Source organism: Haemaphysalis longicornis, unplaced genomic scaffold (genome assembly GCF_048455015.1).
Source record: "Haemaphysalis longicornis isolate Haplotype H1 unplaced genomic scaffold, Haemaphysalis longicornis Haplotype H1 scaffold_9, whole genome shotgun sequence".
Taxonomy (NCBI): domain Eukaryota; kingdom Metazoa; phylum Arthropoda; class Arachnida; order Ixodida; family Ixodidae; genus Haemaphysalis; species Haemaphysalis longicornis.
This window is the reverse complement of record NW_027526460.1, coordinates 49,994,600-50,010,916: the sequence shown is the minus strand read 5'-3', so window position 1 is coordinate 50,010,916 and position 16,317 is coordinate 49,994,600. Positions and strand designations below refer to the sequence as shown.

The 16,317-nt window shown below is 49.4% G+C and overlaps 1 protein-coding gene across 1 annotated transcript in view; it reads right to left on the bottom strand.

The window, feature by feature from the left end:
- LOC144153176 (uncharacterized) overlaps window positions 1-16,317 on the bottom strand; it is a 52,671-nt gene that overhangs the window by 22,366 nt on the left and 13,988 nt on the right. Inside the window, exons 2-5 of the mRNA XM_077684825.1 lie at window positions 15,826-15,883; window positions 9,430-9,612; window positions 5,559-5,650; window positions 5,295-5,405 (exon numbers count right to left, since the gene is read on the bottom strand). Coding sequence (XP_077540951.1) covers window positions 5,295-5,405; window positions 5,559-5,650; window positions 9,430-9,612; window positions 15,826-15,883 — 444 coding nt within the window. The remainder of the gene's footprint in view (window positions 1-5,294; window positions 5,406-5,558; window positions 5,651-9,429; window positions 9,613-15,825; window positions 15,884-16,317) is intronic.

Below are 16,317 nucleotides of genomic sequence, written 5' to 3'. Positions count from 1 at the left end.
GGCGGGCCTAGTTGGTTCGAGCTGTGAAACATGCTTAAAAGTAGCGTGGTATAAACGGGACAACAAAGAAGAGACTACACGGACTATATAGTAAGCCCTAGTCCGTGTAGTCTCTTCTGTGTTGTCCCATTATAACGCGCTACTAAACCTTGCTTCGCAGGTGAACATAAGGCTGCAAAATATAATGCACGTAATAAACGAAAATGCTCGCAAATCATTCCCTGAAGCTCCCATTGATTCGCCGATTGGTGACAAGCTATAGGCTAAGTTCAGTGGCGTCGCTAAGGGGGGGGGGGGGGGGGGGGGAAGCGGGGGGGACCTGGGCCCTGGGTACCAAACCCTCGGTAAAGGGGGGGAGAGGGGGGGGGAGTTCCACTTGTGACCCTACAACGTCTAATGCGGACGTCGAAAACTGGAGGACGACTGTAACGAGACCACAGCTTTGGCCTGTTCAATTTACGTCCCCACCAGTCTATTCAAATTTGTTTCCTGGTGCAATGGAAGAAAGCAAGTAGAATTTTGGCATCCAGGAATATCGCGGGCGCGGCTTAAGGAGTTAATTGGCTGCAAGGTGAGCGGAGGCGAACAACGAACGACTTCTCCAGAGGGGGTGGCGTCGGTATGACTGCGACGCTCGGAGGGGTGTAGCGAGCGAGCTTGTTTTTCAATGTGACGACAGGGGGTTAACACAGCCCCTTCATCACGTCCAGGACCACTGTTGGGGCGGGGGGCGAGAGCAGTACGGGGTGGGGGAGGGAGGCGAGGGCTGAAGGGGGAAGGCATCAGGGCCAACGAGACTTTGGTCATGTGTCCTCGGCGGCTTTCCACGTGGCTTTTTTTACGCACATCAGATGTTGTGTACGGGCTCATGGTGAATGTTTAGCATTTTCCGTAGTCTTCGTGGTGACCCGTCGGAGACCGTTTACCCCGCTCCACTTGTCATATTTTCAGACGGAAACCAAGGTGAAAATGACTTTAAAAAAATATGGGGAAGATTGAATCATGAGGATGCGGGGACCGAGAATTAAAACGAAATGAAATTAAGTGTGAAACATGCAATGAAGGTCGCTGCGCAGGAGCTAACTACAAATTAAGCCTGTGTTGGTAGGAGGGGCGCGAGTTGAAGGGGGGGGGGGGGGGGGGGGGCTCAGGTGTCCACCAATGGGCGAGACAACTGGGTCGTCGCGATTTCGCTTGGTTGCACCAGATTCCTTCAGTGCTTGCACTCACCAACCAATTCGCAATCCAAGCAATCGTGAAGTATCTGAAATCGGGTGTTGATAGCTCATATTTTTTAAGTCGTTGAATTTCGTCCATTGTGCCCAGTTACGCAGCCAGCACATGGCGATTGCCCGAAGATGGCGCTATATGGAAGGGGCGTATCCCATGCGGCCCCGTGCAATTAAACTAAAAGAACATCTGATGAGTAGCTTGTCGAACAAATTATGCAATAAATAGAACTGTTATGTAGGCATTTATTTTATTTCCCTAACGGTTAATAAAGTAAATCGACGTTTTTTTTTTTCATTTTCCTGTAAATTATAAGCAATATAAATAAGTATTTGCGTTGCGCACATAAATAAAGCGGATAGCCTTGTGTTAATTTTTTTCTATTTTATCATGATTTTCGTGTGGACATCCCACGGAGTTCTAAGTAAAGAAATACTTTAAGCTGATCACTTAAATATTTTGCTTTGGTAGGTTCATCTTTCAACGTGGAGGATGAGTGAAAAAAGGACGGGGCAGCAAAATTAACTGCATAAGAACAAGATAAACACCTGGTACGTCACCCACTTTCTATCATTAGGCATTCGATCCGCCGAGTTCTCACATCCCGGAAGTTGGTCGGGAGACCACACGATAATTGAGGTGGGCGAGAGGGGCAGTTTCTGTGCTAGTGAAAGCGTTCTGTTGGTTTCTTTGTGAACATTACAAGAAAAAAAAATGTCAAAGACTGTGGGACAAAGGACAGGACGCCTGACGAGGCCTGAGACTCTTTCACAATCCGCCTCTTTCACAACCCCACTGCGCATGCGCAATCCCCTAGCGGCTAAGTCCCTAAGCAGTCCAGTAGGGGCAGCAGACGACATTCCCCACAGCTCCCGCACAAGCGGGAAGGGGTCGTGGTTGTATTTACATCGTTCGATTTTTTGTGTGTGCTCGTTGTGCGCGGAACAATGCCCACAACTTGTGCTGCGTTCCGCTGTAACTCGGAGTGCCGAAAAGGGAGCGGTGTCGGCTTCTATCGCTTCCCGTCGGCCGCACGCGATCGGCTACGGCGGTTTGCGTCGCTCGCGTCGGCTCGGGTGATGGGAACTATAGGCTTAGCATCCTGGCGGATATTTGATGGCTGCTATCTGTGCAACTGCGAATGACAATCCGCAACACAACTTTTCACTACACTATCATCCCCTTTCTCGCATGTGGAACTCTATTAAGTTATAACTGCCGTTTGAGCGATCGGTGACCAAGACATCTGCGTAGCCTGTTTCGATGCTTCCGCGCAGGTATCGCCATCTCTCGACCGCTCGGCGCACCGCGCGCCGCGGCGACCGGTCGGCGTAGGCGGCTTGCATCGCGGCAGATATATCTGATCGCCGCTTTTAAAATAAGCCGTGACAACAATCCCTAGCACAATTTTTCACCACACTAACACCTACTTTCTCGCATGTGGAACTTTTTAGCGATCAGATTGATTCAGAAGAGCAGCGACAAGCGCGGTTGCTACCGTGGTCTGCGTCGGTTCGAGCCGCTGAGTGTGCCGAGCTGGCAGGCGCGGCCGGCGTGTGCGCGGACTGTTTCCGAGGGCAGAAAACGCTTCACGATTGCTTGCTTTATCCATTTCTTGCGAACAAACGCGCAGAATCTACAAATTCAGCTCAGCGATCATCGTAGTTGACCATGGAGCAAAAACAGTGGGCGGAGCGACGCCGACGACGCATCTCATGCGCGCATCGGGCCGTCTCAAATTCACGCGTACGACTAGTCGTGGCGACAGTCGTAACGATCAGTCGCATGCGAATCGCGTGTACCAATCGTACATGTGTCCAGCGCTTAAAGGCATTTTGCGAACTGCCGGCCTTTGTTGAGCTGGCGATCGCACTTCATGCCAGACGACTCCAAGTACTGCTCGCTCTGCTGCTCGGACGGCACACGGATCTGTCCGAGATTTCTCTGCCAGCCCTCATTCAGTGATAAGAAGCCGCCTGGTATTATGTGATGACCAGGGGCTGTCATCTTAAGGCGTTATAACACCAATACAGAAGAAAATCTTCGGCTGCTCCTCGCCGTAATGTGGGATTGCCGTGCATACAACGAGAACGCAGCCGGAGGAAACGCCGGCAAACCCTACGGCTTCAACTTCCGCTAGGCACGCTAGGTGGCAGCACACCGCAATGAAAGAGGCGGATTCCTGTGCTCTTGCAAGCATCCATTTGCTTGGTATCGACTGTAAGACGTGGTACTCTCACGATGCCGCGTATCAGCCTTCACTTTTCCCCTACCACACTTTGGTTTGGCGCATTACGCCCTCTGCTACCGCAAGTAGCTCTTGGCCACTTCTTTCTCGGCTGATAACGGTGTTTTCGTGCTCACGAGCGACACACCACGATGCTCCTTACTGTTGGGTTTTTATCTATGCCCATTTCAGTGAAATGGTCGGTGTTTTGTATTCGAGATCGGCACCCGAGGTGGCGTCTGGAGTTCTCTAATCCAAGCTCGTGTAGCTATTATGGTTTAGTTTGCCTAAATAACACACGGCTTCTTATCTTGCTGCTTACGTTTTCTGATATATTGCCCGTTCTGTATAAATAACTACACATCAATTATCCTATCGCTTCATTTCGGATCGCATGTTGCTTATTATGCATGCTTGCATTGGCATTTCGAAGCCCGCGCATTCAGTATCTGGGAAAAGTTTTTTTTACATTGGTATCTATATGAAAGATACAAAATCTGTCGAGACCAATTGCTCATGTCCCGCGACAAGAGCGATGCCGAGCAACAAGAGCGACAGAAATCGCTTTTGGTAGCTCCAGTTGCAAGTGTGAACCAGCCTTAATATGGTAACAATGGAAGACAATAATATTATAATATAACAATAACACTAATTTTATTATTAATAATTGTTTCGTATATGTGAGGGGGTGACAAATTTTTCGGGCCCCGCGTGCAAGTTTGCCCAGCAACGCCACCGTCTCAGTCAGCTAGACTTCAACAAGAATAATATTTTCGGTTTTAGAGCCGGAATATATAAATGAAAATGCAGGAGGATGTCCCAGAGTGGCTGCAAGGGTATCTGCGGTAAGTAAGTACATACGCAAGATTCCGAAGGGTCGAAACAGCTAATGGGACAACAATTAAATGTAAGTTGAACGAGCAAATGTAAGTGGAACAAAAATAAATTAAGAATAAAAGGATTAGTCAAAATATTTACGCAACGCTAACAGCCACAACAAAAAGAAAACGGCACAGTTCTGGAAAAATGTTTTAATTATCGCATTTTAATTCCACTGGAAAGGCTGTTCGCGATTAAAACTGGTGCCAAAGGCGCGTTGTGTTTATTATATGTAACGTTTACTTTGGGAAATAAGAGCGGTTTACTACAAGTATTTCGGGGTGAACTATGATGGGATGCATCAATTTACCTCGTTGTTACATGAGGATACTGATACGTCGCCAGAAGACGACAACGTTGATGTGCGCGCGAGAAAGGCACTGGTTCTGTTGCACGAGCACGCCTCACGAATCGAAGGCCGCCCACTGCTCTCTCCGACGCCCGAGCTACTGCCCATGTTCCTACCTCTGAGTTTTAATAAATCGTCGACAGCCATACACGGCTGTGCAGACGCAACAGATACTTAGGCAGTATTTGAACAAATTATCCGGTCCGTATACCTTTAGGTTCTATTTCTGCCGTGTTTTTTTTTTTTTTCGCGCTGAACTTTAGTCATAATCTGTTCAAGTGTGTAACTGCCGCCGAAAGGAGTATTGTGTTAACCAAACTTAGTGTTTACTTTGGGTAAAAAATTCTTTTATCTGAGTCGGTCCGGGTGAAATTGTTTTTTCTGAGTATTTTGGAGTGAAAAATGATCGTAGGCATCAGTTTTTAACTCATTAGTACAAGAGAATACTAAGGCAGTATTTTAACAAATTGCGTATTCTTAGTAATCTCCCCGCCTTCAGTAGTTAGCATTGAGATTTATTCCGGCTAAAGTACCAAGTTCGTTAGTTCAAGCGCCTACTGCCTACAGTAGGTGGTGTACTTGAAATCGAGATAAATGTTGGTTTCTCACGATTCTCGAGTCGAAATCAGCGTGAAAGAGAGATGCGAGGTAGCACAGTCCAGTACTGAAGCAGTTCCAGCCGAAGAAGACCCGCAGCATGACTTTTGTCCCGGGAGATTTCTGCAATAGAGAGAACGCAAAGGACTGAGATCCCCTGTACCACATTCATGACATGGTGAAAGTGTTATTTTTAGTCTCTAATAGAAACGAGGGAGTTTATTCCGAAATGCGAATACTAGGGAGTTCGTAGGACAAAGCAGGTGGTATACGTACCCATGAACACAAAGACACTTGCATCATAATGTCCGAGGCCAGGTTGAGTGCTGTCTCGGTTCCGAAGATCAGGTCGAAGACGTAGCCACTCACTGCGAAGGAGGAACGATTGCACCTCATTGTAGACTCTGTGGTCACTGCCCATCTCAGCTAAGCCCGTTTTCCTTGCGAGTGTGTCACACGTCTCCTTGAATAAACTGGAGGGATACTACAGGAAAACCACTTTAACAGCAGCGCTCTTGTAGGTCGCGCCTTTTCGTAAGTCTGCTGAAGGTCGTGCGTCACGCAGGGATAGGAGCAGGCTTCCAGACATTGCGGCGGCCTCGCAGAAACCGGTTTCCAGACCCACCAATAGAGGTCGCAGTGGTCTCACGGAGAGGGGGAGGGGGGGTTCCGCTCCCTCCCGCTGCTGACGTTTTGGTGCCGATTCTTTTCCGGGAGCCGCAGAATTCGCGCGGCGACAGCGCTGCCGTTCTAGGGCGAGCGCCCGTTGACGCTGGAGCCGATGCAAGAGAATCACATCTCCATTGGTTGAGCATATTTCATACTCGATGAAACTGGACTTAGTTTTTTTTTTTTTTTTTTTTCAGCAGTGACTTCACCTATTTCGCCGCCTCGCCAGCTTTCTTGGGCAAAAAACTGTGGCTCGTTATTAGAAATAGTTTTTTTTTGGCACCACGTAAACAAATAAAAAATAAAAATTGGCCACGCGTGCATGCTTGCTTCGCTGCAAGTATCTTAAAAAAAGATTAAGTTGCCACCTCGCCTCACAGCTGCGTTCACTCTATCCTTCCCCACCGCTTATGTTCTTCCCCTACCAACAGCTTGCTGCTCCCACGATGAGCGAAACGGAGGTTTGTTCGATGCAATCTAATGTCGCCCGCCATCTCCGTTTTTTCTAACAAAACTTTGCCACTTCCACCCGCGTTTTCATTTCTTGCGCACCATTTGCTGGGTCAGTCCATCTTTTGTTTTCTGAAGCGAAATTCTCCTTGGAAACGCTCTTCTTGGAAAATTTCTCCTTGGAACAGCAAGAAACAAAACTTCGAGTTGTTTCCTTTTATTGCGCCTTTTCGCGCCAGTTCTTCACGCGCACTTCTTTTTCATTTGCGGTCCTAAAATCCAATTCAATGTCTATTCTTATTTAAAGAAACGCCGGTGTTCTCCATCGTGAATTCACACTTTGCATAAAACACGTTTTAGATTTACTTTGGGCTGAGTAATGTGGGCATGCAAGGGCTATGGCAGCAGTTTTCAGCAGTTTGGAACAGCCTTGCCTGTATAACTTTGTGTTGAAGCGTTATTTCACCAGATCAAGGTGTTTGAACTGGGCGATGGACACAGAAAGAAAAATTTCTACTTTTACGGGGATAAAGAAAGATTATCTTTAAAATGAAAAACATATCTGCCATTCCTCTTTGTGCAAGCGGATGACCAGCTGAGTGGCTGGGACGTTCACTCTAGGCCACAAACGTTCGCTCCAGCCACACCGTCGCACAGGGGAGCGTTCAGCTAAATTTGAGCAAGCTTCACTGCGCAACATACAATGTGCGAAGGCTAGCTTGGAAGACCAAGCTTGCACCGGTCGCCGTAAAGTCGACTAGACCTCTAAAGACGAATGAATTGCCGGGAAGACATCTTTTCAGGGGCAATATACGCATCCGATATCAAAATATGAACCGCCAAAGGCAAACAGGTGGCAAAGGGAGAGGATGTGTCGAAGTGAGACAAGGGGGGGGGGGGGGGCTGCTTTTCTCTTCTGCGGACGAAAAAAAACGCAGGAGTTAGCCAGCTCTGCTGTAAAAAATTAACAGTAGCTTAGCTCGACCGTGCCAGGTTATACATAGCGTGAGCTAAGGTTCAGCAATCCAATCCAATCTAGTCCAGTCTAGTCCAGTCCAGTCCAGTCCATTACAGTTACTGCTCCTCGCGCACGCGCAGCACGGATCTCCAGGAGCCACGCGAAACGGCCATCAAGCGGCTCCGGCGCAGCGTCAGACTTGGCTACTGCGCAACGGAGGCGCACAGCTGGGCACGCGCCGGCGCCAGTGCATCTGCCGCGGCTATGACGTCACTCCTGCGGAATGCGCAGACCGGCGAATGTGCTGACCCAATTCTTTACACACCCATGCTGCAATTGCATGGAATTTCCAATCCAATCCAATCCAATCCAATCCAATCCAATTCAATCATATACAATGCTCCTCGCGCCTGCGCAGCACGGTCCTTCAGGGTCCACGCGAAACTGCTCAACCTCAGCCAGTCTAGCTTACGCTTCAATAAAAAAAAAAACGTGGTTCATCCCTCTTTGATAGGATTGGGCAAAACACGATAGTGAAAGGGGCTTCACAGGAGCAGTTGAATGTCAAAGGAACCTCCTTCATGTGCGAAGGGATCGCGAGCCTGACACCGCCAGACGAAGTGACGCCGACATGCAAGAAACAAAAAACAGGGGAGGGGGCCCCGTACCCGAAGGCGCTGGCATTGAGGCGCCAACTGTCGGCGCTCATCACTGTCACGATGCGCTACTTCCCTTCGCCTCTCCTAGACGGAAGCACCATCTGAATGAGTGATGGGAAGGACATAAGGCGCGTTCGTAGAGCTGCTCACGTTTCTGTTCATAGCGCAGTGGGCAGAGGGCCATGTACCTCCCATTACGGCGAGAGAGTTCGTGGGCTCGAAACCGGGCACCGCCGCGTCAATGGCACTTTTTCTGGCGACGTCAGTTCCGCGACGGATATGACGTCACTGAGAACTTGGTGCACCCCGGCATAAAACACTTCTTTGTTAAAATAACGAGTGATCACCGTCGGCCGTACGTATGCCCCAGACTACCGCTGGAATATTTTTCGTACGGCAGTTTGTAAAAAAGAGCGAACTTCATCGTTGAAATTTAGCAGGACTCTGGTGCGAGTTACTTGGTTCATGTTCATGAAAAAAAAAAAAAACAACGGAACAGCGCGAACGAAACAGGACCGAGGAATAGAAACACGTAGAATAGCACCCGTTTGTGTTCTACGTGTTTCTATTCCTTGGTTGAAATTTAGGTTGAGTACAGCGTGGCACTGAACCGGCTCGAACACGGCTGAAGTTCAATGGTCAACTGTCTCGCTACCTCCCTTTCATTCCTCGCACGCTTATTGGCGCTGTGGTCGGCTGCCCACTACCCCACCGAGGCCACTTTTCCGCTCTGCTGTAACTGCCTATTACCGGACAGCAGGTGGTGTAACGCACTCGGGTGGTAACTTTTCTTGCCGTTGTGTGTTCGGCACTTCATTGCATTGTTGCAGGCAAAAGATTTAGGAGGGTGAACGCAAGTCTATCGTCTCTTTGTACTGGGAACGTGAAGGCGTGTTCCCCAGCTAGTGGAAATAAGCGTCGTTAAATGTGTGGGTGGATCAAGGTGTGCTGTCCGTGCATATGTACTGGTGTTAGGCAGGCACGATACTTGGCTCGATCTTTGCGCATGGTGCATGCATATCCTCCTCTCGAACGTTGTTTTTTTACGGATGCGTATCGGATGGCGCCGGAGCGGTTTTGTGACTACGCAGGACCGCCGAATTTGCCTTTAACCTAGTCACAGAAAGCTTCGCTTTAAAATTCGACCGGTATCGGTGGTGGGTTGTCGATAGCCTTCCGCCCATAATTAGTTATCAAACAGGCTGGCTGAGTGGTGCGGAGGTCTTCTGAGTTTCCCGTGCTACGCAACCTCGTTCAAAGTGTAACTGGGTGCCGAAAACGGTGGACACGCTCGGCTGAAATGCCGTAACAAAAAAAAAAGACTATAGTTATGTACGCTCAATAGTGCAAGTTCACGTGGCTTGCCGCTAATATGTGAGTTGCGATGTGGCGAAAATGTCCACAATCTTACCAGGGAGTTCGCCTATTATGTTCATCTGGGTGGCGTTGGGCGGCGCTTCCTTCGAGACGTCCGCAGAGGCCTGTGCCGAGGTGTTTTTGGACTCTACATCCGAAAGGCCGGAGTGCAGTTCAGCCGCCGCGATGGCTTGCCGCTTTTCCTCGCCAGGATCGGTCCAGTTATTCCTTGCGTCTTCTGCGCGAGAGAATGCGTGAAGATGCACTGACACTTTGTCTAATACCCCTGCTACACTAGCGTTCGAAGGTCGTTTGAATTAAATGTCAGATGACACAAATGCCAAGTTGTGCTGCTATACTAGGTTTTGGAATGCCATTAGGCTCAAATGACATTCGAGCCAAATGAGCACCGAGAGAGACATTTGGGATTTCAAATGGCGTTTCTAACACTCTAGCACGCAGCGTCTTCGATCGGCAATAAAAAATATAATACTTCCGTACGTGAAACAAACAAAAATTTTTTTCTGGAAATTTGTTCACTGTTCATTTACTTGAAATATGAAATCAACATATTTAATTTTCATACTCTCAAAATCAGTGGGTCGGCTGCGAGAAAAATTAAGCTACGCAAATAGCCACCACATTATAGAGTCAAAACTGGTGTATCTTCTAATTTGATATCATTTTACTGCCTTACACTGCTCCTAAATTTGATTGTGCTATTTTTGTACGAAAATAGAACGGGGCGACAACAGCGCCACTACAGCACGGCGAGCAATTGTGAAAGCTTTCAAATGCCATCGAAATTGTAGTGTAGCACGGTGCATTCTAAATGGCATTCGAAGCCCCCCATTTCAGTCAAACGACATTTGGTTCAAATGACATTCGGACCCTGGTGTAGCCTGGGTGTAAATCCCCGCGAACTATGCACCCGGATCTGAATCCCGAAACTCACAATACGCTCAGTATGGTCATGGCATGTACAGTCGTGGGAAAATGAAACGCGAACACGAAAATATGATCCAGACCACAGAAATGACGCGCTTTCTTTTCACGCAAGTGAAATTATCGCGTGGTTTCATTACAGTAACAAAGATTGAAAATGTGTCTTTCCAAATACGTCAGCGAGCCATTATTTTATCTCCACTATCCATATTCTTTGATGTTCGTATTCGCGTTTCATTTGTTCATCACTGTACATTCAAGGGAAGAGCAGTCATTGAATGGTAAAAGGTAGTGTAAGGGTCGCATTCGTAACGACAGAACTGTAGCCTCTTGTAAATCAATCGTAACTGAGCGCAAGCGCGCTCTAGCGCACACGCGTTTGAGTTTCTAACACTTCTCCTAACCCAAGGGCGATGGGGATACTGCGTTGCTAGTCTAGAATGGACGTGTCATGGCGCCTCGTTCAAAGAGGAGAGGAGGAATTACATTACTGAGGAGCAGGATGACACTTTCGATTTACACTTTGGATTGAGAGCTTGGATTGATACTTTAGATTGCGAAGCAGGACATTTTAGGCGCAGGCTCCTGAACTTTGCTTTCAGCTGTGACGCACACCACCCCTGACATTGATGCGGAGCACGCGACACGGCAAACTCTGAAGGAGCACTCAGCGGCGCTTAATTCAACTTTCATGCTCTCGCATTCAGAACTACTACATAGCAAACGCCTCGCTGTCCTCAGAGTTGGAGACTTCAACGCACAGCACAAGGAGCTCGGATACGGGCTCACCTCGGCTAAGGGTAAAAATCTGCTCGAGGAAGCTGAAGAGACCGGGTTCGAGCTCATCACAGATCCACAGCAACCGTCCCGCATCGGTACCTCCACCGCCCGAGACACCAACCCCGACCTCGCCTTTGTGCGTCTCCCCAGCGGCAAGGCGTCCAAGTGGCGAAACACGGGGCATAGTCTCGGGAGCGACCATTACATCATAGAAGTGGAGGTCCCCATCAGGGGGGCGGACGCAAGGACCAACAAGAATACACACAAGCACAGGTTAACCGATTGGAATGCCTTCCGCCGAATCGACACCGACTCGACCATCGACGATATCGAGCAATGGACCATGAAGATGGTGGAGGCCAGCAAACAAGTCACAAAGGAGATTGAAACCGACGAACAGATCCATGTCATGGACCCTAAACTGGCCTATATGATCGAGGCCAGAGGATCCCTGCAAAGACGATGGAAGAGACACCGACATCTACGAAGCCTGCGCAAGCGCATAGCGCACCTCGGCCGAGAGATCGAGAAGTACAGTCGCCAGCTATGCGCTCAACAATGGCACGCCATATGCAACGAGGCCGACAGACAGCCGCACGCCAGCAAGACGTGGAAGCTCCTCCGGCACCTGCAAGACGAGACGCAAAGCAAGGCCTATCAACATCACAGACTTGCCCAGATCGTCTACAAGGCAACCAAGACGCACGGTACTGAAAAGCTTTCCAAGCTACTTAATGAACAATACCTGCCTGCCACCCCTAACACTGACTACCCACATTATAGAGGAACGGCAAACCCCGAACTCGATAAAGACATAGAAGAATGGGAGGTCCGCAGAGCGGCGCAGGAACTGAACTGCAGATCGGCTGCTGGTCCGGACGCCATAAGCAACAAGATTCTAAGAAACATGAACGAGACGGCAATCAAAGCCCTAACGATGTACTACAACAAATGCTGGCGCTCGGGTGAGCTCCCAAAACAATGGAAGACAGCCCGTACAATACTGATCCCAAAACCGAACAAGGCAGCCAGCATACAGAACTTACGACCCATCTCCCTCACATCATGTGCAGGGAAGGTGCTGGAACATGTCCTGAACAATCGGTGGCAAACTACCTGGAAGAGAACGACATATACCCCGACACCATGCTGGGATTCAGACCAAAGCTCTGCACACAGGACGCAATGCTTCTCCTGAAACATGACATGCACGAAACTCCCAGCAAGGTTGACTGCAAGGCGATCCTAAGCTTAGACTTGAAAAGCGCCTTCGATAACGTCCGTCACTCCGCCATCCTGGAACAAGTCAACAGACTTGGTCTAGGAAAGCGGACGTATAACTACATACGAGCCTTCCTGTCACACAGGACGTCCAGCATCCAAATAGGGCAATTACAGTTCGAAGACCGAAAGCTGGGCAGCATAGGCACGCCACAGGGGTCGGTCATCTCCCCACTACTATTCAACTTAGTAATGATACCGGTGGCCGAAAGGCTAGCCCAGCTGCCGGACCTACGACACACCATATATGCAGACGACCTGACGCTGTGGGTAACAGGAGGCTCGGACGGACACATCGAGGAGACGTTGCAGCAGGCAATACATACCGTCGAAACCAGCCTCCACGGCACGGGGCTACACTGCTCACCTCAAAAATCGGAGCTGTTGATCATACCACCCTCCGGCCACCGAAGAAAGAAGGGAGAACAAGAAGCACACAGAAACATCAACCTCTACACCAAAGACGGAACCACCATCCCGCACGTCAATACCATCAGAATATTAGGCCTACACATGGACGCAGGCAACGGTAATCACACGGCGCTCGAAAAGCTGCTAATGAAAATAGGCATCACCACCCGCCTCATAAAGAGAATTTCGACGCGGCGTGACGGCATGCGGGAAGCCAACCTCCTGCGACTACTGCAGTCGTTTGTGGTGAGCCACGTATCGTACGTGGGCTCTTTCCACCGATGGCTGCAGTACGAGCGGGATAGGATTAACGCAGCCATAAGGAAAGCATACAGAACGGCTCTTGGACTCCTGCCATGTACTAGCAACCAGGCCTTGGCGTCCTTGGGAGTCCATAATACTCTCGAAGAGATATGCGAGGCTCAGCGTACAGCGCAGATACAACGACTACAGAACACCAGGACTGGCCGGAAGATTCTACAGCGTGCGGGCCTCAGCCCGACAACAACTAGAGAAGAAGAAGAGGCTAACATGCAAAGAAAGAAGCTGCCGCCTATCATTAGTAGGCAGCTGGTGATCTCGCCGCTCCCGCGCAACATGCATCCGCAGAGGGACAAATAGCGCAGACAGGCCAGGGCCAGAGCGCTGACCGAGACCTACGAAAACGACCGCACGGCTATGTACGTCGACGTCGCTCAGATGCCGGAAAGACCACAGCACTTCGTAGCAGTGGTAATTCGCGCTGCGGACGGAAACACAGTCAACGCGTGCAGCCTCCAAGCCACCAATGCCGAGCAGGCGGAAGAGGCCGCTATCGCCCTAGCTCTGTGCGGCGGCGACGAGGCCCGAACTGTACTGAGCGACTCGCAAATGGCAATCACCAACTACTCCAGAGGCAAGGTGGGAATGGTGGCAGCCCGCATCCTCCCCAAGCACAAAGAGACCACAACGCACATAAGGTGGTTCCCGGCTCATGTAGGACCCATCGCCGGGGGTGTGGCCAACCGCAACGAGAAGGCGGACGCCATCGCACGAGAGCTCGCGCGCCGTGCGGCGCCCCCACGCCTCGCCTCTCAGATTGCGGTGGAGAGCGCCCCTGACATGGAGCCCATTCTCAACTACAGCGAGGTCCTGGCCTGGCATAGAGTGGAAAGGGCGCAACTACCCCCGCCCCACCCAAGATTGAGCAGAAGAGAGGGGGTGCTGCTACGACAATTGCAGACGAGGACAGTCCTCACACCGGCCCTGGCTCGACACATGTGTCCCGAAATCTACGAGGAAGTGCTGTGCAGTGTGTGCGCGGACGAACCTGCAACTATGGCCCACATTATGTGGGGGTGTGGTGCGAGTGACTACAGTGCAGTGTCGGACCCACTGCCACCGGACATGGTGGACTATGTTAGTTCCTCCAACCCGAAGGAACAGCTCATCGCCGTCCAGCGGCTCGAGGACGCCCTTGCCCAGCAGGCGCGAACGGGAGACCCTCCATCCCCTAGCGGGAGGAAGCGGGCTCGCCAAGTAGCCAAAGCTGGAGCATCGGCCTAGAGTCCCCCGAGGTCTAGCCTCCCGATAGGGGGCGGTGAAGCCCTGCGTGGCCTGACCCGCCCCTGCACGCCGGACACAAATAAATGTCATTTTCTCTCTCTCTCTCTCTCAGAGTTGGTTTCCCTTTACGATTGGAATACAGAACTGTGAGAGCCCAACTTTAGGTGAAAATGCATGAAAATAAAGCAAGGAAATGGACTGATCTTGTGTTCGTTTCTTCTGGCGAGTTTTAAAGGTCTTTTTCAAGTTTTTTCTAACTCAGAAAGTTGTAGGTATTCTAAAGCTGAACGAATATTCGAGAACACTGTCGGGTGATGAGCGTGCTAGGAACGTCCACAAAATAAAAAGAAAAATGCGAAAGATGCGACTCGCACGCATTAACCGCCTAAGATATCGAGGGCAACAAAACAATGTTTTAAATGGCTGGCACTGCTATACAATGTACAGATATACCGAATCACAGCCAAAAACGAGCCCCTGTATTGAATAAAGATGCAGTTCACTTCTGTTATGTTTTAGGAGAAGGCACAAGTGCAAGCAACCTATTACAGTCCTTCGTGCCAGTAACAAAGGGCAAAATGAGCTCTGCCCCAGCCTCTTTTTTTTCAGCGTTGTTCAAAAATATCCTCAGGAAACTGCTGCATGCATGGAAGGTTCGCCGTCATCATTTTCTCTCTTCCGTGATCCCTTGTGGATCGTAGCTTGTAGTCCTTGTTAAGCGGCAAAGCTTATTGCCCCTTTCATGCAGTACATTGATAATTGATGAATCCGGCTATAGCGTCCACTCTAGTCAACACGTTTCATGCGAGGAAAATGAACACTACCCTTTTCCACAAAGTGCGGTCTCTGTCAGAATATTTCTAAGCCACGCCAGAAGGTCCTGGGCCACAAAATGTCAGAGCTTCGTAGCCTTCGATTATTACCGAAATATTTGATCACGGTGATAATTTTATTTACTTGATCTTCCAGTGTGATTGAATTGTTTGATGACAGTAAGAATGAAGAATTCGTTCGCCAGCTTTTTTTGGCATGATACTTTCAAGGACCACTCGAGAGGAAGTCTTGTATGTTGAATCTTTTATGGCCTGCTTACATTTGACGTGGCCTCGACATTTTCGATAAACACTGTATATCTGCGTGCTACTGTTTACGGAACATTCATACAAGCAGCTTGACTTTGTCGCCATCTATGAGCCAATTTCACGGGGATATCTTGCTGTAATCGACATCAGGCGGTTGAAACTTCACGAGGGGGTCCAGATACGCCTAATGCGTCCACAAATTACATATGTGCGAGGGGCTGCGTCCACCGCACACCAACCGTTCAGTGAAAGCACCCACCGGACAAGTATATCACACGCGGCACACACTAGTTATTTAGAACGATTTTATCAGATAAGCGGAAACGCTTATCCGATCCTTCTGGCGTCAGTGAGAGCTAAGGGACGACGAGCATGATATGGTTGAAGGGCTGAATCGAATGCTTTACCTTCGAAAAATCTGTTTCCAACAAGTACGTAGAACAAGAGCCAGAAGCCGTTGACGACCTGAAAAATATAATGCAGTAATCTCCAGATTAAAACATGTGTTGTGCTTATAGAAAAGGCGCACAGTGTTGCTAACTACCCTAACCTGTGGTTAAAGTAATACTTTACGGTACACAATATTTCTTTATCCTGCCGTTAGCACTACGTTCCGTTTAGAGCACAGACACTAATGAAAGAATGGCAGTAGAACACTTCAATAATTATTTTATACAGACCTGGTTCGCAGCGCAACGTCCAACTGATTTGACGCTCGCGTCGTAAACAACATTAGTCGTAATTATAAAATGGGGTTTTATCTGTAGGCTTGGATGCCGATTTTCCGGGGATGGACACTTTGGGAAGTTGATTCTGCTAACGCTTGTTTCAAATGGGAGCTATGTAGGGTGCCGCCACTTGTGTCATCACGCAGCAACTCGTAAGGCTCCATGTGTGTA